Below are 24,107 nucleotides of genomic sequence, written 5' to 3' on the forward strand. Positions count from 1 at the left end.
TCAGGAAATGTCAAGAAATCACAATTCACACAGGTTTCTGCATTCGGTTTACCGGGCAAAAGTGTTAGGTATTTTTTTTCCCAGCTCAAAGCAACCGATAACTCGCTCTTTCCATGCTGTCTCTGTGCGGTAGATTTGACAGGTATCCTTTAAGGAGAGCCAGGCAGCCAATAAGGAGAACCACACAGCCCTGCTTCTCAATGTGACTTGATGCGATGGGGTATCGGGTGGGTCTTTAAAGGGAACCAGAGACGCCGGAATCCTAAAAAGAAAAAAAGATTTTATACATACCTGGGGCTTCTTCCAGTCCCATAAGCCTGCATCGCTCCCACGCCGCCATCCTCCGCTTCCTGGATCGCCGGTACCGGGTCCCGTCACTTCCGGCAGACGCCGCCAAATGTTCGCACGAGCAGGGGCTCCCTGATGATTTAATTTCATCTGCCAACAATTTATTGACCCCCAAAGCCCAATCTGTAAATTTCCAATTCATTTTGTACAGTTTATTAACCTCCCTGGCGGTTTGTTAAAATCCGCCAGGGGGCAGCAAATACCTTTTTTTTAATTGTTTTTTTTTTTTTCATGTAGCGAGACAATGTCTCGCTACATGATAGCCGCTGCTGAGCGGCATCCCCCCAGCCCCTCCGATCGCCACCGGATCTCTTGGAGGGCTTCCCCGTCGCCATGGCGACGGGGCGGGATGACGTCACCGACGTCATCGACGTCGTGACGTCAAAGGGGAATCCGATCCACCCCACGGCGCTGCCTGGCACTGATTGGCCAGGCAGCGCACGGGGTCTGGGGGGGGGGGGGGGGGGGCGGCTGCGGCGACGGGTATAGCGGCGGCGATCGGAGGTTACACGCAGCTAGCAAAGTGCTAGCTGCGTGTAACAAAAAAAAAATTATGCAAATCGGCCCAGCGGGGCTTGAGCGGTGCCTCCCGGCGGCATAGCCCGAGCTCAGCTCGGGCTTACCGCCAGGGAGGTTGATAGAAAATGAGACTGGGATGCTGCCTACACTAAGGCCTCTTTCATATGAACAGCTGAAGGCGATAAATTCACAGGCTTTCAGCTACTCCTGTTCACCAGCTGGATGCTTCCTATTGCTCAGTGCCAGCAGTAGACACGCAGCCCCCATGGAGTTACATCCGATTGTGACCACAGCCGTGCTCCTCTGCCATGTAGTAACACCACTGGGTGACACATGTGGTGTTCAATATGGAGCCATTCGGCAGCATTTTAATTGGCGGGACAATAAACTATCCAACAAGAGTGCAGATCAGCCTCCGATCTGAAAGAGACCTAAAGCTACGTACACACATGCGACAACGATCGTTCGTTGTGAACGACAAACGAACTTTTAATTGATGAAGGAACGACCTAAGTAAAGTTAGGTTTTAAAAGTGTGTAACGATCTGATCGTAAGAACGAACGTTACATCACGTAAAGCAACTACTGCGCTTGCGCATAAAAATGAAAAGATCCAAGGAGAAATAGTGAAATGCGCATGTCAAGCCTAGTACGAACGACCGTTTCCAACGATGTACTACTTTAGCAAACGATCGTCGTTGGAAAAAAATCGCCAAGCTAGATCGTGTTTAACGATCTAGCTCGTCCGTCGTTAGACTTAATGGTCGTTGGCTGCTTTTTTTAAAACGATCGTCGTTTGAAACGATCGGGGAACGATCGTTTCAAACGACTATAGTCGCATGTGTGTGTACGCACCTTAAGTGGCCAAGAGAATTGATAGCTGCATACCTTTTGTACTACATCTGCCAATACAATGCGAGTAGAGGTCAGCAGTTCAGTCAGTTTTTAGTTACAGATGTCATGTCCAATGTAACTTGCCTTTTTTTGAGTTACCAATACTGTAATCAGCAGGGGCAAAATATGAACGTGCATGGAGCAATTCAGATTCAAAAACTTTAAATTTGCAACTCAATTACTTAGGTAAGTTGTCAATCATTCTCTGTGAAAAGCAAAAGGTGGCCATACGTCTTATCGATTTTACAACCAGATCGACCGTCCGATTCGATAATCTTGAATTGTATAGAAATCAGTGCTGCGAAAAGCATGCCCAAATATATTGAATGAGCATGCTGGGAAATCTTACGCCAACATAGTTAATTGGGTATAGGGTTTTTTTTTTCTTTGGTGATTCTTGCAAGGGCCAAGAATACCTAGGTGAGAAGTAGGGAGAGACCAGGAGCCAAATGGTGCAGTATCGGCAGGTATAGGGAGTATACATTGATATAGCTATATACTCACAAAGGTGGGTTGCAGTTCCTGTATAGGCCTGAAGGGAATTAACCGTCCCTGCTCAGTACTCCAGGTCCTGCTGGATACTGGATGGTCGCTCTCCTGTAGAACAATGGACTTTCCAGAAAAACTGCAAAGCAATTTCCTCCAAAGAAGGTCTGACTGGTAATGGGTAGGATGGAGGCACCCAATGTGTGTTCTATTTTAGTATTTTAAATTACAAATAAAAAAAAAAATGTAATAAAGAGGAGGTAATTGCTTACCTCTCCAGAAGATATAGACACCAGTTCAAGTGGAAAAAAGTTTTTATTCAAAAAGCAATCTGACAACAATTTTCACGTGCCATGGCCCACTTCCTCAGGGCAATACAAAATGCCTTGATAACATAGGGGATTGATAGTGTAGGCGCCTATAACTTTAGAGGCGCCTACAATCTATCCCCTATGCTATAAAGGCATTTTGGATTGACCCGAGGAAGCGGGCCATGACCCCTGAAACGCGTTGTCAGATTGCTTTTTGAATAAAACTTATTTGTAATTTAAAATACCACCCCCAAGAGAAGAGACCAAGCACCGTCTTCAAATGTATTCAAGCTCTTTATGTCAAGGCATCAAAGATATAAACAGGGCAAGTCAATGCGAAGTTTCGAGAGGAGCCTCCTCTCTTTATCAAGTCAACAAGCCCTCTTCTGAGAGCTTGTTGGTTTGATAAAAAGAGGCTCCTCTCGAAACTTCGCATTGACTTGCCCTGTTTATATTTTTGATGCCTTGACATAAAGAGCTTGAATACATTTGTAGACGGTGCTGGATCTCTTCTCTTGGAAATTCCATTTGCTGTTCCTGGAGGCAGAGAGACAACTACCAAAGCACGTCGCACTTGGATGGTTGGGTGCTGCCCAGGGCTGTGGAGTCGGCACAAAAATCTTCCAACTCCGACTCCTCAGTTTATGAAACCACGATTCTGACTCAACTCCGGGTACCCAAAATGGCCCTGACTCAGACTCCTCGACTCCGACTCAGTCTAAAAATTATCAGACTCCGACTCCTCAGTTTATGAAATCAACGACTCCGGGTGCCCAAAATTGCCCCGACTCCTACTCCAACTCCACAGCCCTGGTGCTGCCTACCACTGCTCACCTATAAAATAACAAAATAGAACACACATTTGGCGCCTCCATCCTACCCATTACCATAGTTAATTGGGTGCTCGGCGGTAACGGCATGGGATATTGTGATGACTGAGCGACAGATCTGAACTGTCCCCCCAAATGCAAACTGTGCCCCCTCAACCGTGCATTAAAAACTCACCTGTTCAACTGCCGCAAGTGTCCAAAAGCAAGGGACAGCAGTGAAGGCGGAATCACTAGGCTGATACCTGAGAAATTTCATGCTGAAATCGATTGGGAATCGGCTTGTGAAGTATTGGCAGCCAACAGATCTCTCTCTGATCAGATTTATTCAGAGAGAGATATCTGTCGCCCTATCCATATATCGCTAGATTTAGATAGTTTTGTCTGGAGCCAAAATATTTTTTTTTTTTAAATGCGTTGCAGTATGACATAATAGCTGCATTGTAACACAGAAATTTGCACTGCAAATGCACAACCTATGCGACATTTACAGTGCGGCCAGTGCAGTTTAACAGCTTGTGGAATCCCAAGGCACTGCATGTAGTGTGTTACAGCAAAACATGCGCATTAACAGCGAAGCATACTTTTCATTGACTACATGTGACGCAACATGCAGAGCGACTTTCCCATTCTGCTGCATCCCAGCTTTCACAGGAAATGCAACGCCCACTGTGAACCTAACCTAAATGTAATATTAAAAGATCGCCATTCTAGCTTAGCTTTCTTCTAAAATCTGACTGAGGTCAAGTAGTACACGTTGGTAAATCACTCAGAATTTGATAGCATAGTGACTGATCGCCAGATCAGGCCACTATCAAATTGTGTGCGGTTTACTTTACTTATTTGGAAATGATGGATATCTATAGATACAGTGTATTTGTTTCAATCCAAATAACAAGGGAATCCTTAACATATGGCTAGTATCACTACTAGTGGAGGTTTTCCACATCGACATCCAACAACATCTACATATTAAAATTATCCAGTGCTGTTAGCTTCATTGATTGCTAAAGTATGATTGCATCATCTATCTTTTAAGCAGCTGTACCTGGATTTTTATCCAACAGCAGGATTGCAACAAATATGGCAATTTTTTAGGGTCAAATGTACAAAAAGACAGTCAACATCTAATGTTCCATTTTCACAGCTAGATTTAAAACGTATATAAAGAGACTCCCAAAGGAATACAGAGAAGCTGACAGACACCTTTCTCCAAATGCAGCTGCACTGAAGCAGGCATGGGATGGGATTAGAAAACAAACATTCATAAATGAAGCCAACATCACCCGAAAAACCATTCAAGCCATTGATCTGGCGCCATGAACTTTCCTATGACATGCAATATTGGTTTCCCAGACCCCGCCTCTGAGACCCTCACACAGCCACACATGAAACCTAACGTAGCCCTGCGCGCGCGCCCCATCAGCTGCATTCCCCCAATATTGTGCTCACCTCCTTTCGGCATGATAACTCCCGCAACGCTCCCAACCTGTACCGCTTCCCCCCACAACTTGATGGACACGCGGCTGAGGCCCCTCAGTCCAGGGCTGTCCTTAGCGCCTTTAGCCTAGCACATAATAACAGAAGCTTTGCACGCCCTTAAAGCGATAGGCAGACCATTTAATTTCCTTCTATGAACAGAGAAGTCGAAATAACTGTATTTACAATGATCGGAAAAACACCTTATTGCCAATTTCCTTGTGTAAACCTATTAACCACACGACCGATTACACAACTTATAATGCGTCGTCTTCTTAATTCATCAAAACAATCTCTTTTCAGACACACGCGTATTTATTGTTACTTCACATTAAAAATAAGAATAACAGGCGCAGAGGCCATCTATTTATAGCATCATAAGTCCGGAAATTGGAGAAGGACCCTTTGGTAACATGACGTCATCGGTTAGCGCTGGAGGAAGCAGTAGGTTTAGGCCAGGGAGGAAGTTGTTGGTTTGTTGTGAGACGATAACAAGGTAATATAATGCTATAACGGTATGTCGCTTGTGCTTTATGACAGTTGTGTGGAACGTTGTAACTTGTACCAGGTACCGAGAGCCGACTAGTGTGTTTCTTTGTGATGTACAGCTGTTATGTGCCCCTTTGCAATGACTGCCTTGCTATTGGTTTTTAGGCATGAGGCATTGCACGGTAGGAGTGGTAGCAGAAGGGGCTGGCAGAGTTCTGTTTGTATTTTGACTTTTTTCCAGATTGACAATGCTGTTAGAGTTTCTATACCATAAAAATACTTACAACTTTGAACTCTGCTTTTGTTTATGTAACTTGTCTTTTTTTTTTTCTTTTTTTTTTAAAGATAACTATCGTGTATTTACGTTGGGTGCTAGTCTACTTTAGGGAACCAAACAGGAAACCTCATAGGTAACAGTTCTCCAATCCCAGCACCTTCTGTAGCACATAGCATTTTCTCTAGAATATATTGTACGTTTGCAAGGGCAGTGACTGCTTCCTATTGTTTCTTTTTGTTTGCTGTATTAAAGGACCACTATCGCGGAAAAAATAGGCAGTTAAAAAATGTGACAGATGACAGGTTTTGGGCCAGTCCATCTTTTTAAGGGGGATTCTCAGGGCTTTCTTTGTTTTCAAAAGCATTTCCTGAACAACAGTTTAACTGCCAAAATAGCAAGATACCAGCCGGCCTCCCTAATCACTTGCACACTATTATGTCAGTTAGATTTTGCAACTGTTGTTCATGAAATGCTGTTGAAAACAAAGAAAGCCCTGAGAATCCCCCTTAAAGAGAACTTGTACTGAGTAAAAATATTTAAAATAAACACATGAGGTAACTTAAAATGAACATTGCATAGTTACCTTGCCATCAGTTCCTCTCAGAAGCTCACCATTTTCTTCTGACAATAATCCCTTCCAGTTCTGACAACATTTTGTCATATCTGAAATATATCAGTTGCTGTCAGTTATAGCTGAGAGGAAAACTGATGCACCAGGTAATGTCCATGTCTCCCTATGGCTCAAGTGGGCGATGTTACAGTTTAACTGTGTGCTGACCAGAAAGCTGTTATGGGTAATGTCCGCCCATTTTCAAAATGGAGGACAGAAAATTCCCTTGATCACAGTGAACAAACAGGACATGGGACAGGAGAAAGACACTAAGAAGTAGACTACATGGAAGGTAAGTATGACTTGTGAATGCTTATTTTGACTTTTAATTTTCAGTTCAGGTTTTCTTTAAAGAAAACCTGTACTGAAAATTAAAAATCAAAATAACCATACACAAGTCATACTTACCTGCTGTGTAGTCTATTCATCAATCTCTTTCTCCTCTCCTGTGTCCTGTTTGTCCACTGTGATCAATGGAATTCTCCGTCCTCCATTTTGAAAATGGCCATTACCTCATAACAGCTTCCTGGTCAGCACACAGTTAAACTGTAATATCACCCACTTGAGTCATAGGGAAACATGGGCACATCAGTTCTCCTCTCAGCTGTAACTGACAGCAACTGATATATTTCAGTTCTGACAAAATGTTGTCAGAACTGGAAGGGATCATTGTCAGAAGAAAATGGTGAGCTTCTGAGAGGAACTGATGGCAAGGTAACTATGCAATGTTCATTTGAAGTTACCTCATATGTTTATTTTAAATAATTTTACTCAGTACAGGTTCTCTTTAAAAAGATGGACTGGCCCAAAACCTGTCATCTGTCACATTTTTTATCTGCCTACTTTTTTCGCGATAGTGGTCCTTTAATTTTAGTGATATCTCAATCCACACATTGAAGTCAATGGGAACTGTAAAAAAAAATACTTAACTAAGGAGAGGGAAGGTTCTGGGTCCTACAGAGTCTTCCCACTCCCCTCACGGTTACCTCATTTATGAACCCCATTTGAATCCCCTGCCGTGGGGAACTTTAGGAGCTAAGTGCTCCCGAAGACAGGCGGTTTCATGCTGCACCTGCGTGAGAGAGTGCGCTTGAGCAGGTGCATGGGCTCCCGAGGACATCCAAAGCCTCTTTTGGTGGTGGAAAGCAGTATTTGACCAATTTGGTTGAATGCTGCTACCAGGGGAGTCAACGCTGAAACATGGGGAGTGGGAAGGCTTTATAGGACCCAGAGCCTTCCCTGTGGTTAGTAAGTATCTGGCAGATTTTTTTTTCTTTTTTACAGTTCCCATTGACTTTTTGTTTGTACTATGTACAGTGCTATGGAAGATATTGGCATTTTATTAATAATTAAAAAAAAGATTATTTTGGTTGGCCGAATAGTGCGGATGTAGTTTACTACAACCTAGCAGTTTGAAAGGGTGCTGTCCACACAATCAGGTTAGCAGAATTTTCCTATGAGCTTTACTGCTGGGTCCCCTAAAGTAATTTTTAAATTTATATATAAAAAAACAGAACAAAAAACATTGCAATATGCATTGACATGTATGTATGTATATGTGTGTGTATGTATGTATGTATGTATGTATGTATGTATGTATATATATTATGTATGTATGTATGTGTGTGTGTGTGTATCTATGTGTTTAGGATAAGAACCAGAGGCGCCAAAAAGAGTAAAACAATACTAAGTTTAAAAACTAGGGGGGAGACGTACTCCCCCCCTAGTTTTTAAACTTAGTATTGTTTTACTCTTTTTGGCGCCTCTGGTTCTTATCCTAAACACAATGCAGTCCACCCGGGGTGGCAAGGATTTTTCCTAATTTCTTCTACAGAGAGCGACATCTTATACCTGAGTGGAGTCAGGTTCTAATTCTCCCCACCTGCATATGGAGTGGTTGCCTAGGGGCAACCCATGTTTGTGAGTATAAATCCGTTTCTATTAATTGTGTCCCTATTCCATACCACACCATTTGGGCTCTCGGTCTTTTGTTTTTGTCTCTAAAGTGTGTGTGTGTGTGTGTATATATATATATATATATATATATATATATATATATATATATATATATATATATATATATATATATATATATATATATATATATATATATATATATATATATATATATATATATATATATATATATATATATTATGTTTTTTCTATCTATCTCTCTCTCTCTCTCTCTCTCTATCATCTCGAGTTTTTATTTCCCTTTTAATGCATCCCAAAATTTTGTTAGCTTTAGCTGCAGCTGCTTGGCATTGAGTTTTGTATGGTGCTAGACCATTAGTACATCCAAAATGCATGACTTTACATTTTTCAACATTGAATTTCATCTGCCATGTATGTGCCCATATAGCCATCCTATCCAGATCCTGTTGCAATATGACACTATCTTCCTGAGAGTTGATGATTCTGCACAATTTTGTATCATCTGCAAAAATAGCAACATTGCTCACTACTGCATCTACTAGGTCATTAATAAATAAATTGAAGAGCACTGGACCCAGAACAGACCCCTGTGGTACCCCACTGCTAACAGTCTCCCATTTTGAGTACAATCCATTGACCACAACTCTTTGTTTTCTGTCCATTAGCCAGTTCCCTATCCATGCATACAGACTCTTCCCCAGTCCTTGCATCCTCAACTTTTGCACCAGACTTTTGTGGGGAACAGTGTCAAAGGCCTTTGCAAAGTCCAAGTATATCACATCTACAGCATTCCCAATATCCATATTAGCATTCACTACCTCATAAAAGCTGAGCATGTTAGTCAAACAGAACCTGTCTTTAGTAAACCCATGTTGATGCTGAGAAATAAGATTATTTTCTAGTATGAAGTCATGTATAGTATCTCTTAGTAACCCCTCAAATAGTTTGCATACAACTGATGTTAAGCTTACAGGTCTATAATTTTCTGGATCTGATTTTTTTTTTTTTGCCCTTGTTAAATAATGGGAAAACGTGGGCTGTACGCCAATCCACTGGGACTCTGCCAGTTGAAAGAGAGTCACAAAAGATAAGATAAAGGGGTTTATCTATAACTGAACTTAATTCCCTTAGGACCCGAGGATATATATTATAATTTTTTTTTTTAAATAAAGTTAAAGCGGAATATAACCCTGCATTTCAACTTTGCTCTAAAACATTATTTACAGCATATTATATGCAACCAGCATTTTTTTTTTTACTAGACCAGCATTGGAAGGGTTAAACGCAGAGGTTTAACGTTCCGTGGAGAGATATGCAGAAGTTCAGATAGATACATTTTACTAAATAGAATGTAACAAGTGATAAATGTTACACACTCTTTGGCTGTCCTCCAGCTCCTCAGTCAGAGAGTCACATGCCACATTTAGATACATTTATGTAAACAAAATGTATCCATGTAAGATTCAGATGCGTCTGCATATCTCTCCAGGAACTTTAAAGCTCTGTGTAACCCTTACAATGCTGGTCTAGTAAAAAAAAATAATGCTGGTTGTATATAATATACTGTAAATAATGTTTTAGAGCAAAGTTGAAATGCAGGGTTATATTCCGCTTTAAGGCTTCTTGCACACCAAGACGTTGCATTAGGTGCCACGTTAAGGTCGCATAACGTGCACCTAACACAACGTATGGTGCTGCAAGAGCCGACGGTACAGTGAGCCGCGTTAGGCGGCTCGAGTCCTATAATGTCTCCCAGAGTGGCGCTGATTGGCCAGCGGGACCACGTGATGCGGAGCGAGACACTCTGCATCACGTGGTCCCGCCGGCCAATCAGCGCCCGCCAGTGCAGTGAATATTAAGTAGCCATGTGCGCGGCTACTGTAGCTGGCTCTCCCCGCCTCCTCTCCTCCCCCACTGCGCATGTGCAAACAGTCTAACGCGGCTATAGCCGCTCCAACGCCGTAGCATGCTGCACTTTGCACAGAACGTGCAGCGTTACATGTAACGCAACGTGGGCTGTGTGAACAGCCCACTTGTGTTACATTGCTGTGCGTTGGGGGAGCGTTACAGGCGCACTAACGTGCGCCTGTAACGTCTTGGTGTGTAAGCAGCCTAAAGGGACTACGAGGAGTGCTCAAATTTAAAAGAATACACTTACCTGGGGCTTCTTCCAGCTCACCGTGGGTGGCGAGGAAGAGTCAATAACCTGGAAGAGCTGGCCGACACCAGGCCCGGGTGACGCGGATAACGGGGGGCCGGCGGAGGCTGAACGAGGAGGACACAGCGGGACCTTGCCGCCTACGGTGAGCTGGAAGAAGCCCCAGGTAAGTGTATTCTTTTCGGGCACTCCTCTGAGCCCCTTTAAAGTGCGGCCTTTCGGTCACAGAGCTGAATTTCATCTCTTATCAGCTCATTAATTCACTATTTCTGGCCACAAGGACAGGACAAACCATGTTTAGGCAGGAGTTCGGCAGTTGTTGCAATATTGCATTCCGTTACTGTCATGCATGTAATCGAGCACTTTACACTGAGATCTATCCAGCATGTCCAATCGACGCATTCATCAATCGGGCAAGCTTGTTTTTATTGAATTGGATAGTCGATCAGGCCTCAAAATTGGTAGCTTTATGGGCACCTTTCGAAGCCTACTTCAGGATAACAGTCCATTATTTTGTTCTTCCCCATTCTTGGGTGCATTTAGCTGTTTTCTTTTGGGTCATTATCTGTTTGGAGGATGTGTGATGTGTGATGTCATACCATTCTTAAAATTTCATTGTTCCATGCACATACTCAAGTGCCTGTTCCAGATACAGCCACAAAACATAACCAAGCTATCACTTTTTTTTCCTTTTTACAGTAGGTTCTTAATTTGAAAAAAAATTCTTCTTTCTTCTTCCTGCTTTTCTTCCTCCTCCTGTTGTGACAAGCCAAAAAGCTCAAGTGTTGTCATTTGTGCAAATCACAGTCTGTCTTTTTTAATGTTTTTCTTTCAACTGATTCCTCTTCAGTCTTCTTTCTTTGTCCCCACCAATGCTCAAAAAGCAAGAAATGGTACAATTAAGTAATCTTGTCTCTTCATATTGAAGATCATCTTATTCTGGAAATGTCCCCTGATTTTTGTCTGGCATTTCTCCCTATTCTAGGGTAAGATTTTATCTTGCAGCCACATCCAGGGAGGTAGGCGGCAGTTCCTTGATCCTTCAACTTCTTAATTATACTTGCATCTGTTGTCACAGAAATATCAGTCTGCATGAGGTGGCTATATAGCTTTTGCCTATAACATGCTTGTCTATAATTTTAATTACTGATTTCCTCTGACACTTCTGTCCTTATTTAGTTTGTGGCACATGATGATACCAAAGAGTGAAGTGGTTATTTTTCTTCCTTTTAAATAGGCTGAATGACTGAAGATTAGGTAACTAAAGACATGTATTCCTAATTGAAGAAACCAGTCTGTAAAATCACTATAATGCAATTGATAATTTTTCTCAAGGGGTACCAGCAAATGCATCCAGCCCATTTTTTTCAATATTTTTTTGTAACATATGGAATACTTTCACTTTTTTTTTTTTTTACAAAGTTTGCTTTACTCAATAACATATTTTTGAAGGGTATATTTATCATACTTTTTCATGTTTGAAGTCAAATTGCAGACGTACAGTGGAGGAAATAATTATTTGACCCCTCACTGATTTTGTAAGTTTGTCCAATGACAAAGAAATGAAAAGTCTCAGAACAGTATCATTTCAATGGTAGGTTTATTTTAACAATGGCAGATAGCACATCAAAAGGAAAATCGAAAAAATAACCTTAAATAAAAGATAGCAACTGATTTGCATTTCATTGAGTGAAATAAGTTTTTGAACCCTCTAACAATAAAAGACTTAATACTTAGTGGAAAAACCCTTGTTTGCAAGCACAGAGGTCAAACGTTTCTTGTAATTGATGACCAAGTTTGCACACATTTTAGAAGGAATGTTGGTCCACTCCTCTTTGCAGATCATCTCTAAATCCCTAAGGTTTCGAGGCTCCCTCCATAGGTTTTCTATTGTAATAAGGTCCGGAGACTGACTAGGCCACTCCATGACCTTAATGTGCTTCTTCTTGAGCCACTCCTTTGTTGCCTTTGTTGTATGTTTTGGGTCATTGTTGTGCTGGAACACCCATCCACGACCCATTTTCAGTTTCCTGGCAGAGGGAAGGAGGTTGTCGTTTAGGATTTCACGATACATGGCTCCGTCCATTTTAGCGCTAATGCGATTAAGTTGTCCTGTGCCCTTAGCAGAAAAACACCCCCAAAGCAAAATGTTTCCACCCCCATGCTTGACGGTGGGGACGGTATTTTGGGGGTCATAGGCAGCATTTTTCTTCCTCCAAACACAGCGAGATGAGTTAATGCCAAAGAGCTCTATTTTGGTCTCATCAGACCACAGCACCTTCTCCCAGTCACTCACAGAATCATTCAGGTGTTCATTGGCAAACTTCAGATGGGCCTGCACATGTGCCTTCTTGAGCAGGGGGACCTTGCGAGCCCTGCAGGATTTTAATCCATTGCGGTGTAATGTTTCCAATGGTTTTCTTGGTGACTGTGGTCCCTGCTAATTTGAGGTCATTCACTAACTCCTCCCGTGTAGTTCTAGGATGCTTTTTCACCTTTCTCAGAACCATTGACACCCCACGAGGTGAGATCTTGCGTGGAGCCCCAGAGCGAGGTCAATTGATGGTCATTTTGTGCTCCTTCCATTTTCGAACAATCGCACCAACAGTTGTCACCTTCTCTCCCAGCTTCTTGCTAATAGTTTTGCCTTGTGCAGGTCTACAATTTTGTCTCTGACATCCTTGGACAGCTCTTTGGTCTTTCCCATGTTGGAGAGTTTGGAGTCTGATTGATTGATTGATTGATTGATTCTGTGGACAGGTGTCTTTTATACAGGTGACTAGTTAAGACAGGTGTCCTTAATGAGGGTGACTAATTGAGTAGAAGTGTCTAACCACTCTGTGGGAGCCAGAACTCTTAATGGTTGGTAGGGGTTCAAAAACTTATTTCACTCAATGAAATGCAAATCAGTTGCTAATTTATTATGATAATAAATCTTCCTCTACAGCTCTCTTCAAAGCAATGACGCACCCTCCTCCAGCTCATGTTTCCCTTTGTGTAGCAACGCAGCGGCAGCTCAGCAGTCTCCAGACTAGCAGAGCGAGAGGTCTCCTCACAGTAACTTTATAAGAAGGATCACATGCTGTATAACTCGCTCTGCACTGGGGACCATCAGAATAGAATAAACCACAGCTGTACTCAGCAAGAGGCTCCCCTCTTGTATAATGGACTGCCCCAATTCCCCGTCACCGTCAGTTTTATTAGGGGACAGCCGACAGTAGTTAGATAAAGACAAAGACACTCTGCGCAGCAAACATATATGCTGTGCTCATCCTTACTGTTGTTGGCAAATTGATTTAAAGTGCTCACAGAAAAAGTAAAAGTTTGATAGAATTCCTTTAAGGTTATTTTTTCGATTTTTCCTTTTGATGTGCTATCTGCCACTGTTAAAATAAACCTACCATTGAAATGATACTGTTCTGAGACTTTTCATTTCTTTGTCATTGGACAAACTTACAAAATCAGTGAGGGGTCAAATAATTATTTCCTCCAATGTATATTGTACTTTTTTTTTTTTTTTCCCACTGACACTGCCTCATAACAGAAAATACATACTGCTTTGTCTTCTTGAAGTGTGTACATACATTCAGGCTGGTTTCACAGTGGGACGTTAAAGTCCCACGTTACAGCAGCCAGTAAGGCAGCCTAACTCGCAGCACTATAAAATCAATTGTGCTGTTCACAATGCCCACGTTGCGTTACATTGTAACGCAGCACGTTTAAACAAAGTGCTGCATGCTGTACGTTATACTGCTTGCACATGCTCAGTAATGTTGGAGAAGGAGGTCTCCCCTCCTCCTCAGTGGCCAGTCACATGGCTAATTAACCACTTCACCACTGAGGGGTTTTACCCCCTGACCACCAGAGCAATTTTCACCTTTCAGCGCTCCTTCCATTCATTCGTCTATAACTTTATTATTACTTCTCCCAATGAAATGAACTATATCTTGTTTTTTTTGCCACCAATTAGGCTTTCTTTAGGTGGGACATTATGCCAAGATGTGTTTTAATGGGGAAATAGGAAAAAATGTGGGAAAAAATTATTATTTTTCAGTTTTCGGCCATTATAGTTTTTAAATAAAGCATGCTACTGTAATTAAAACCCATGAAATGTATTAACCCATTTGTCCCGGTTATAAAACCATTTAAATTATGTCCCTATCACAATGTTTGGCGACAATATTTTATTTGGAAATAAAGGTGCATTTTTTTCAGTTTTGCATCCATCCCTAATTACAAGCCCGCAGTTTATAAAGTAACAGTGTTATACCCTCTTGACATAAATATTTAAAAAGTTCAGTCCCTAAGGTAACTATTTATGTTTTTTTTTTTTTTTTTTTTTTTTTTTATTACAAAAAAAAAATAAAAATTGGGGAGTGTGGGAGGTAATGAGTTAATTTATTGTGTAAATGTAATGTTTGTATATGTAAAATGCTTTTAGGGTGTAGTTTACTATTTGGCTACAAGATGGCCACAGAGTGTTTGTTTACATGCGACCTGTAAGCGTCCGGAAGGACGCTTACAGGAAGCAGTAGGAGGCTGGGAGACGCACAATGATCTCGCTGTTTCTGAAAGAAGCAGCAGATCATTGCGGGGGCTAGATCAACGAACGGGAATGGATTTTCCCGTTCATTGATCTCAGAGCGGGCGGCGGCGTGCACGAGCGGCGGGTGTGCGCGCACGAGCGGCGGGAGCGCGGACAGCGGCGGTAGCGCGGAAGGTACGGATTTCTCCGTCCCTGGTTTTTTAGGAGGGAAAAAAGGGGCGGAGAAATTCGTACCGCTGGGGGTAAAGTGGTTAATGTTCACTGCAAAAATAGTGAAGAGGCGGCACACAAAAGGCTTGCTATTTAAAGCATGTATTGATAGTGGAGCAACACTACATGTTACGAACCATCACGGTTCTTCATCAGGTGTATAATGAGACCAACCCCAACTCATACATTTATACTAGCATGACGACCACACCCCTTAATTAGGGGGCGTGGGAATCACTAACTAGACATAAGCCACTCCTTACTACCAACCAGCAAGCAGTTAAGATATTTTAATATATAATTCATTATCAAATGTAAAACCTCATAAAGACAATACAAAAATCTGTATTAAAATGTTTTTAAGGAGAAATTCCCATATGGGCTATCTTCCACAGATACATATACCCACTAACCGTACTCCTAGGGCACTCCACTGGGGCTACCCGTAAACACCGACCTAAAAAAAGAAAAGTGAATTCTGTAACAATAATCACTTACCACTGGAAGATCTACTCATTTCAACTATACAGCATTAAAACTGGTATATTTATAAAAAACATTTCCATTGCACTTGTTCATTCATCCCTCTTGGATAAACCACATCTAAATAACTGATCCAACGTGCCTCTTTCTGAAGCAGCAATTTTTCTTTATCACCTACACATAGTTGCAAATTCAAAGCATCGAGTACCAGCCATCTAAGTTGAGATGGTCTGTGTCTAGCATCACGAAAATGCCTAGACACTGATGTCTCATAAGTATCATTTCCATCTAGAAATCTACTTATTGAACGTTTGTGTTCCTGTATGCGGACACGTACTGCACGTGTGGTCATGCCCACATACATCATGCCACACGGGCATTTTAGGCCATATACGACATACGGGCTCGCACATGAAAACCTCCCTTTAATTGGCACTCTCTTTCCAGTGTGGGGATGAGAAATAAAATTGCCCCTCACAATTGCTGAGCATACATTACAGCTGCAACAAGCAACCGTACCATTCCTCTGTACATTAACATTAGTGGAACTGATAGCCGTATCAACTTTCCTGACAGTATTCAGGATGGTTTTACCCCTTTTAAGAGCAAACACAGGCTGCTCCTGAAAGACTACCCACCCCCTGATCGGTACTAAGTACAGGCCAAAACTTCCTAACCGTTTCTTAACCAGGGAGGTGTTCCTCCCAAATTGCATTACAAACGGTATTCTCTTATTGCTAGCCGTTGTTTTTCTGCTACCTTTTAATAAATCTGCTCTCTATTGAATTGACCTCCTCTTGAATTCTAACTAACTGCTCTCGCGGGTACCCCTTGGCGACAAATTTGTCCACCAATTCTCGTCCCACATGGGTATAGTCATCAGGCAGAGAACAGATCCTCTTTGCTCTTATAAATTGGCCCTTAGGGATAGCTCGAGTAGTGTGGGGATGATGGTAACTGTCTTTCCTCAGTAAATTATTCCTATCAGTGGGCTTCTTAAAAAGTTTAGTGCATAGTCCCTTACCCTGTTTGGAAATGGTAACGTCCAGGAAATTGGCAAACTCACTGGACATTTCCATGGTAAACTTGATGGTACTGTGGCCATTATTCGCCTCAGCCACCATCTCCTCAAGGGTTTCAATGGAACCCTGCCACAGAATTAACACATCATCCACAAATCTGTAATATTGAAAAATGTGCTCACTGTATTTGGGATTGTCAAGAAAGAATACCTTCTCAAGAGATTCCACAAATATATTTGCAACAGATGGTGCAGCCGGTGAGCCCATGCTAGCCCCCTGTCGTTGAAAATAAAATTGGCCATGGAACTTAAAGTAATTACACCTCAAGATGAATTCCAAAACCTCAAGAAGAAAGTACACCATTGTATTAGAAAGGTTAGTATCCAACAATTTGCCCTCAATACACTCGATAGCCTCACTTTGCGGAATTTCCGTAAAAAGGCTTTGTATGTCCAAGCTGCAAAAGATCAATTGCTCAGGTATATCATTCAATGACTCTATCCTGCGCAACAAATCTGTAGTGTCCTTAAGACAATGTGTGAAGGTCTTCACTATCTCCTGTAGGTGGCTATCTAAATAACCTGCTAATGGATACAACACGCTCCCACTGCTAGAAACAATGGGGCGTCCTGGGGGGTCCTGTAACCCCTTATGGATTTTTGGAAGGAGATATAGCAATGGGACACGTGGATAATCAGTAGTCATGGCTAATTAATATTCACTGCCTTGCAGAGACTCGTGGTGGGACTGTAGTGTTGTCCGGATTATGAACAAATCGTTCATTTGATCCGGATCTTTTTTGTGAGTCGAATCATCCGGATCATCACAATGAAAGATTCGGTTCACAGGATGTCTGTCTGGAAGAAACAGGAACATACATAATGTACAGTGCAGGGAAAGTCCTGTCCTGCTAGTCATTTCACCCAGTCTGCTTCCCTAGTAAAATGATTCAAATGATTCGGTTCAAAGATCCGGATCTTTTCAATGATCCGATTCAAATGATCCGAATCCTTAAAAAGATCCGGACTTCCTATCACTAACCTGGAGCAGCTGCTTTGAGAGCTGCATAACGCAGCATAATCTGACGTCCAACTTCAACACCACCATACGTTGCGTTAGGGGCACGTTATGCGACCATAACGTCCCCTAAAACGCAACGTCTTGGTGTGTAGCCTCAAGTTTCCATCTTTCATAAATTGTCTTCCTTCAGCACTAACTTTTCTTGGTCTTTTTTGGGACGGATTGTTGATGTTTCTAATGTCCTCCTTGTTGACAAACCAGCTGTGAAACTCTGAAGTAGAAACCCAGCACACAAAGTGCTTTTTGGAAGGTGTAGTTTATGGGCAATGTATACATCAAATTAGCAGATGCCTTATTTGAGACAATTGTGTACATTTCAAGCTCTCACAGGCCACATAAAATGGCTAAGTGGGCCAGATTCTGCCCATGGTTGTTGAGTTGTGACACCTGTGCTCCTAGATCCTGAAGAAGATCTAGTAATTTGTTCATTTTTTTTTTTTTTTTTTTTTTTTTTCATGGTCTCATAAGTAAATATTCACTTTCTAGATTAGTTTGAGGAAATATCAACTACTCTACATTCTGTTGGAGTTCATTATAGCCTATTGTACTCATTCATTACAGCTTCCTGGAAGGAGACAACAGGGGCCTAATGCTAGGTGCACAGGATACAATTCTCTGGCAGATTAACCTGCCAGATCGCTGTTTTTTTGTTTTGTTTTTTCCAACCTGTCCGATCTGAATTTCGATCGCTTTTATGATCGATTTCCTTTCACTTTTCTGGAAATCGATTGGAATTCAAATCGGACATGTTGGAAAAAAAATCCATCTGGCAGGTAAATCTGCCAGAAAATTGTATCATGTGTAACTAGCATAAGTGAATCAAGTTTGATTTACTGAAACCTTCTAGTTCCCTCCTTACTGTTCTGAAATGGTGGAGACTGGATATCCTGACACAGCAAACGTGAGCCCTTGGCAGAACAGAAAATTCAGGCGGCAGTCCCTCCATAGGATGCATAGTTCTTACTTGTGTTTTTAGGTGTAGGTGTTTTGAAACATGACTGGAAAAAAATCCTCTGCATGGATGTGCAGCAAGGTTGAACTTGATAGGACACATCCAATTTTTTATTTATTTTTTTTTTCCCCCAGAATATACCTAGACTTACCAGTAACTATATTTCTAGAAGTCTTCCTGAAGAATATCACAAAATCCCACCATCTGCCTCCTCATGTTGTATTTGTGGTTCTGTTCATAACTGACGTTAATTGAGTATCATGGGTTTTCTTCTTCACTTTCACTTCCTTTTGTAAGTGGGTGCATTGTCCTGAAATATTTTTAGAAATACAGTTTCAAGCAAGTCTGACTGCTTCATCAAAACATAGGTTTATGTGTAATGCTGCATTAAAGGGACTCTGTAACAAAAATGTCATTGTGTTTTCTACCATCCTACAGGTTCCTAAACCTATTATAATGTGCTCTGGCTTACTGCAGCACTTTCTACTATCACCATCTCTGTAATAAATCAGCTTATCTTTCCCCTGTCGGACTTGTCATCCTGTGTCTGGAAGGCTGCCAACTCTTCAGTGTGATCTCTATGCATGCCCCCTCTATGCACACTCCCCTGTGTGTGTGTGTTATTTACATTAGCCAGCTTTTCTCTGCTCTCTTATCTTTTACAAGCTGGATAAATCCTCTGTTCACATACTGATGAGTCACACACTGCAGAATTACAGACAAACCGGGCAGAGCTGTCTGCAAGAGTAAACAAACAATCAGCTTGTAACTTCAGTGAGCTTCAGGGGGAAAGAAACACACAAATGATCTCTTGAGATTCAAAAGGAAGGCTGTATACAGCCTGATTGTGTATGGATGTATTTTCTATGTGTGGACATACTGTACATCAACCTACTTCCTGTTTTGGTGGCCATTTTGTTTGTTTACAAACAAACTTTTTAAAACTGTTTTTGACTACTTTTAATGCGGCGGGGAGCAGCGAAATTGTGACAGAGGGTAATAGGAGATGTCCCCTAAAGCACTGGTATGTTTACTTTTGTGCGATTTTTAACAATACAGATTCTCTTTAATGGGAGAAAATAAAATGGTTGTTTCCAGCACAACAAAATGCATTGCAGGTCATTCTGCAAACACTCCTTGCAGTTTATATCTTTTAATCATAAACATTTGGACAACTCAACTCAGTAGTTCTTCTTCCTTCTTCCTTCTTCTTCTTCTTCTTCTTCTTCTTCCTTCTTCTTCTTCCTTCTTCTTCCTCCCTTCGTCCTCCAGGACGGCCCCTCCTGAGATTGTGTAAGTCCCCCCTCCCAAATCGGAAACACCTTAAGAGAATTAAAATAATTAATTGATGCAGTATAAATCCCACCTCCTCACAATCTCCCACAGTTTTTTGTTTGTTTCCCAGACCTCACCACGGAAGCACCAGGGAAGGTTGTTCCTTTCAGTAGGGGAAGCCTGTTGGCACCTGCTGCACCATTTTTATTGTTTTTTTCTTTGTTTTTTGTTTTTTTTTATTTTTTTGTAAAGTATAATTTAGGCTTGTTACTGGTGTGCGGCCTAGAATAGGAAGCTAAGCAGGTGGTTACCTGTTTTTTTCCTATTTTGAATGAAGGGGACTGGAGAGGTTCCCTCTCTTCATTATACTTTCTGCGGGCATGGCGGCGGTAAGCAGAGATGCCGGATTTTCCGCATTCCCGAATATGACGTAAGTTTGCATGATAGGTCGCATGTATGCATCATTGGATACGCGTGAGCGCGTGGTGCGTACTGCGTCATGCATAAAACGTCATGCGTACTGATCGTGTTAGACGGCTGAAAGTGCGAGTTTTGTAAACCGCCATGGCCACGCTATACACGCAGACGCTACAGCTCTGAGGGGGTCATGGTGCAGTCAAGTGGGCCCACCACAGAAGCTCAGGAGAGTGCTGCAACTGGTGAGACTGAGCAGTCAGGTCACATCCACCAGTAAGCAAACACATTGCAGTGTTTATTGCAGACTCCTGTCATATTGTTAATGGGTACATGTTAGTAAGACTCTTGGTGTTTGAGTTGTTTTGTACTACAGAAACTCAAAAGCACTTCGAAGTCTAGCTGATGTACTAAATGTGGTTGCAAGTTGCCTGAAGGAACCTCTAAGACTTTGTTTGGTCGGTTATATCAAGTCTAAGTCTTATGCTCCTAGACCTGAAAGTACCACAGTAGCTTTATTTGACCTGATGAAACCCATGAAACAGGAAATGGCTACAACTTTCTCAGCTTTCAGGGCAGCTTTACCCTCTTGCCCTATGCAGGCTACACCTTTTTGTTCTGGCAATTCCCTCAAATTCAAGCGTTCATACCACAGGGGAGCAGCCATATACATAATCAATTGCTTGATTGTTGGAATCGTTTAAATCTGGGTCTCAAAGTAGATTTTTCCACAATCAGGGATTGTGCATTTTGATTGAAGCTTGGCTGATTACAATGAATGGTGTGGTGCGGATTATGCAAATACATGCATACATATTTTGGTTGGCCGTAATATTCTGAAAGCAGTTATACTTTCATGTAATGATTTGTGCACAAATGTTATAACAAGTTTGGGTTTTCTGTTAATGATTTGTGTGCATACATTTTCAGACAATTATATGCATGCTTAGTTTATCTGCCAGCAGGTGTGCTTTACAGATCCTGAATGCAATGCTACTTATCAGATAATTATGTGCAGGGTTTAGCACATGGATATTCTGAATGCAATGGTGCATTTCAGATAGGAGTTATGTTCATGGATTGGCACATAGTCTGAATGCAGGGTTCTGAATGCAATGCAGAATTACATGCAAAACATATGCACAGAAACCTTCAGTTTGCAAAGCTAATTTTCAGATAACAATGGTGTGTAATAATTATACACAGACATTCTGTTTGCAATAGCAAGTGCTCTTTTCAGATAATGATGCTGATAGCAGGTGTGCTTTCAGAAGATAATTTTGTGCAGGGAATATGCACAGGAGTCAAGCTATTAGCAGATGTGTTTTTTACTTATGTGCAGGGATTCTGCACATAGACATTTGAATTGCAACACTGTTTTTTTTTTTTTGTTGCATATAAATAGATGCAAGGTTGATGCATAAGTTATTCTGATGGCAAGTTTGTTTAAAAAAAAAAAAAAAAAAGGGACAGTGGCTAGTGTGGTGGTTAAGGGCTCTACCTCTGACACTGGGGACTGGGATTAGTACCTTAGCTCTCCCTGTTCAGAAAGCCTACACCTGTTTGGTAAGGAGTCCTTGGGCGAGGCTCTTTGGAACTGCTACTGCCTACTGAGCGTACCTTAATGGCTGCAGCTCAGACGCCTTCCGTCCGTTGGGACAGAAGCGCAACATAAATGCTGAGGCAGCAATTCAGGATTCAATCCCAAGTCTTTTTCATTTGCAGTCCTGAGTACTTCCTTGATGGGTTACAAGTGTTCCCAGGATCTTTATGAAAGAACATGATTTTAATAGCAGCAATCTGAGTATACAGAAGATATTTTCTAGCTTTACCTAGCTGTGAAAATGAAGGAAGACCTAAGATAATATGCAGGTTGTTTTACAACTGTAGAGTATTTAGGATGGGTCTGCAGAAAGGATTGGATCAAAAACACTCTTGATAGTTTTTCAGAGCAAAGGCGGTCACAGACAAGCTATGTCTTTCATTTTGCCTGTATTCCAGTTGTTGCTTATGCACAAACTGTCTACAAAATATGTCAAACAGCAATTCTATGTCAGTGGTTGGATAGAGAAATCGATCTGGATGTCAGATCCAGTGACACTCTCCCGAGAAATGGACTTCTCAACCAAATCTGCAATCGAATGGATTATAAAATCCATTCGTTATTACGACAGATGCAAGACTCTGGAGTTGTACAAGGCATCTGAATCTCAATTAAATGCATGACAGGTGTGCTTCATTGGAGAAAATATTCTCTTTAATCTACTGGCAGTCTGGAGTACTCTCCAGAAATGAGAGAATCGGTTGGAAAACAGATTCGTGAATCTGTGACTCAGTTTAAACTAACAAGTGGGACTTATAGTCCACCCATAATCTTAAACTTCCTATGCTCAGACATTCTGCTGGGCAGTGAACACGGTGCTTCCTTGAGATCAGCTTATCTCAAAGGAAGGGATATTATTCTAGCATGTAGGTTGAGTTGCAAACAACCATCTCAGAACTGGCGTCCGAACAAATATGTTTGACAATTTGCAGCTACCTGGTTTCTGCTTGGAACAATGTTGTTCGTTTTTTCTCCAGCGAGTGTGAACACTTTTGTTGCGGCACAGGGGGGAGCATACGTTTGTTTTTTCCCCCTTGAAGGGTACTTCGAAAAGGGATGTAGGATCAGACCACAGGTATTCTTTTTGCGTCAGACTGACCAAAACAGGTTTGGCATCTGCTGTAGCCCTACCTTTGGTAAAGGTGCCATTGTTCTTGCAGATCTTGGATGATCTTTGTGAAGCAGGGTCAGGCCATTTTATAGTGGCCTCTCGATATCTGAAGGCATGGTCTGTGTAAGAATTTATATGCTGGTTGCCATTGGCAACAGCACCACACACCTTTTGCTCCGGCACCAGAAACTCATCAGCATACAGGGGATAGAGCGGAGACAGCCTTCTTCACCTTTCAAAGGGCTTTATTAAGCATCTTGTGTTGGCATGGGCATGTGACCCACCTCATTAATTAATAAGCCATTGCTTTATAACCTAGTTACAAAGAATGCAATGTTTTGTAAATATCGGCTTTGTTTATGGTGTCCGTCTAACTGTCGGGGGCAGTTAGACCTGATAACCCATTATGTGGCCTTCCAAGAGGGACATGTTCCTGGTACATGACTGTATCATTTCTCTCTGAGAAACTCTGCTTAAAGAGACCCTGTATCTCAAGTCTTTTCTAGACTTCAGTACCTGAGACTAGAATTCAAGTATACTTACATTCCAACAGTCTGCTCATCCTAAAGTGAGGCTGCCATTCGTCTGAATTAGTAAGGCTTTCACTATACAGACTTAGTCCTTAGATGTTTGTTGGTGGTGACAGCGGTGGCCAGGTGTATTGGAGAAATACAGGCCCTATACATTTAACCACCATCCATGTCTGTCCTGAAGAATAGAATTGATTTCAGGTTACCGCTCTTATTTCTACGAAACTTAGGTCTGATTTCCACAAGGATCAGAGAATCTTTCTTTTCCTTATGTGCTAATTTCTCAATTAAAAAAGAGGTAAATTAAGCTCACTGGATATGAGGGTGAAGCTACCGCATGGGCCTCTTATGTCACATTCATAAAGCTCTATCGTTTTGGATCTACCAAGAAATCAATCCTTGGAGTGGTCCTATCCTGAGAAGAGGTTCTATTCTAACTCTCATTGGTCACCTATGGTGGAGGCAAGCAGAAGCCAAAACGTATGGTTACCGGTAATTAGTTTTCCACGTAGCCTCCACAACAAATGGATATACCCACCTAAATCC

At 41.7% G+C, this 24,107-nt stretch overlaps 2 protein-coding genes across 4 annotated transcripts in view; one reads left to right on the forward strand and one right to left on the reverse strand.

Moving 5' to 3' along the window:
- PDAP1 (PDGFA associated protein 1) overlaps positions 1 to 4,943 on the reverse strand; it is a 102,443-nt gene extending 97,500 nt beyond the window's left edge. Inside the window, exon 1 of the mRNA XM_068244862.1 lies at positions 4,837 to 4,943. Within this exon, the coding sequence (XP_068100963.1) occupies positions 4,837 to 4,849 (13 nt within the window). The 5' untranslated portion in view covers positions 4,850 to 4,943. The remainder of the gene's footprint in view (positions 1 to 4,836) is intronic.
- A 276-nt stretch (positions 4,944 to 5,219) lies between these two features.
- Positions 5,220 to 24,107, forward strand: part of BUD31 (BUD31 homolog) — a 40,098-nt gene continuing 21,210 nt past the window's right edge. The window contains exons 1-2 of one of the 3 annotated variants that reach the window (XM_068244865.1): positions 5,220 to 5,359; positions 5,698 to 5,762. The gene's annotated coding sequence lies outside the window, so the exon portion shown is untranslated. Of the gene's footprint in view, positions 5,360 to 5,697; positions 5,763 to 16,841; positions 16,972 to 24,107 lie in introns of all 3 variants that reach the window. The other 2 variants (XM_068244866.1, XM_068244864.1) reach the window with 2 other exon arrangements.

Source organism: Hyperolius riggenbachi, chromosome 7, assembly GCF_040937935.1.
Source record: "Hyperolius riggenbachi isolate aHypRig1 chromosome 7, aHypRig1.pri, whole genome shotgun sequence".
NCBI classification, from domain to species: Eukaryota; Metazoa; Chordata; class Amphibia; order Anura; family Hyperoliidae; genus Hyperolius; species Hyperolius riggenbachi.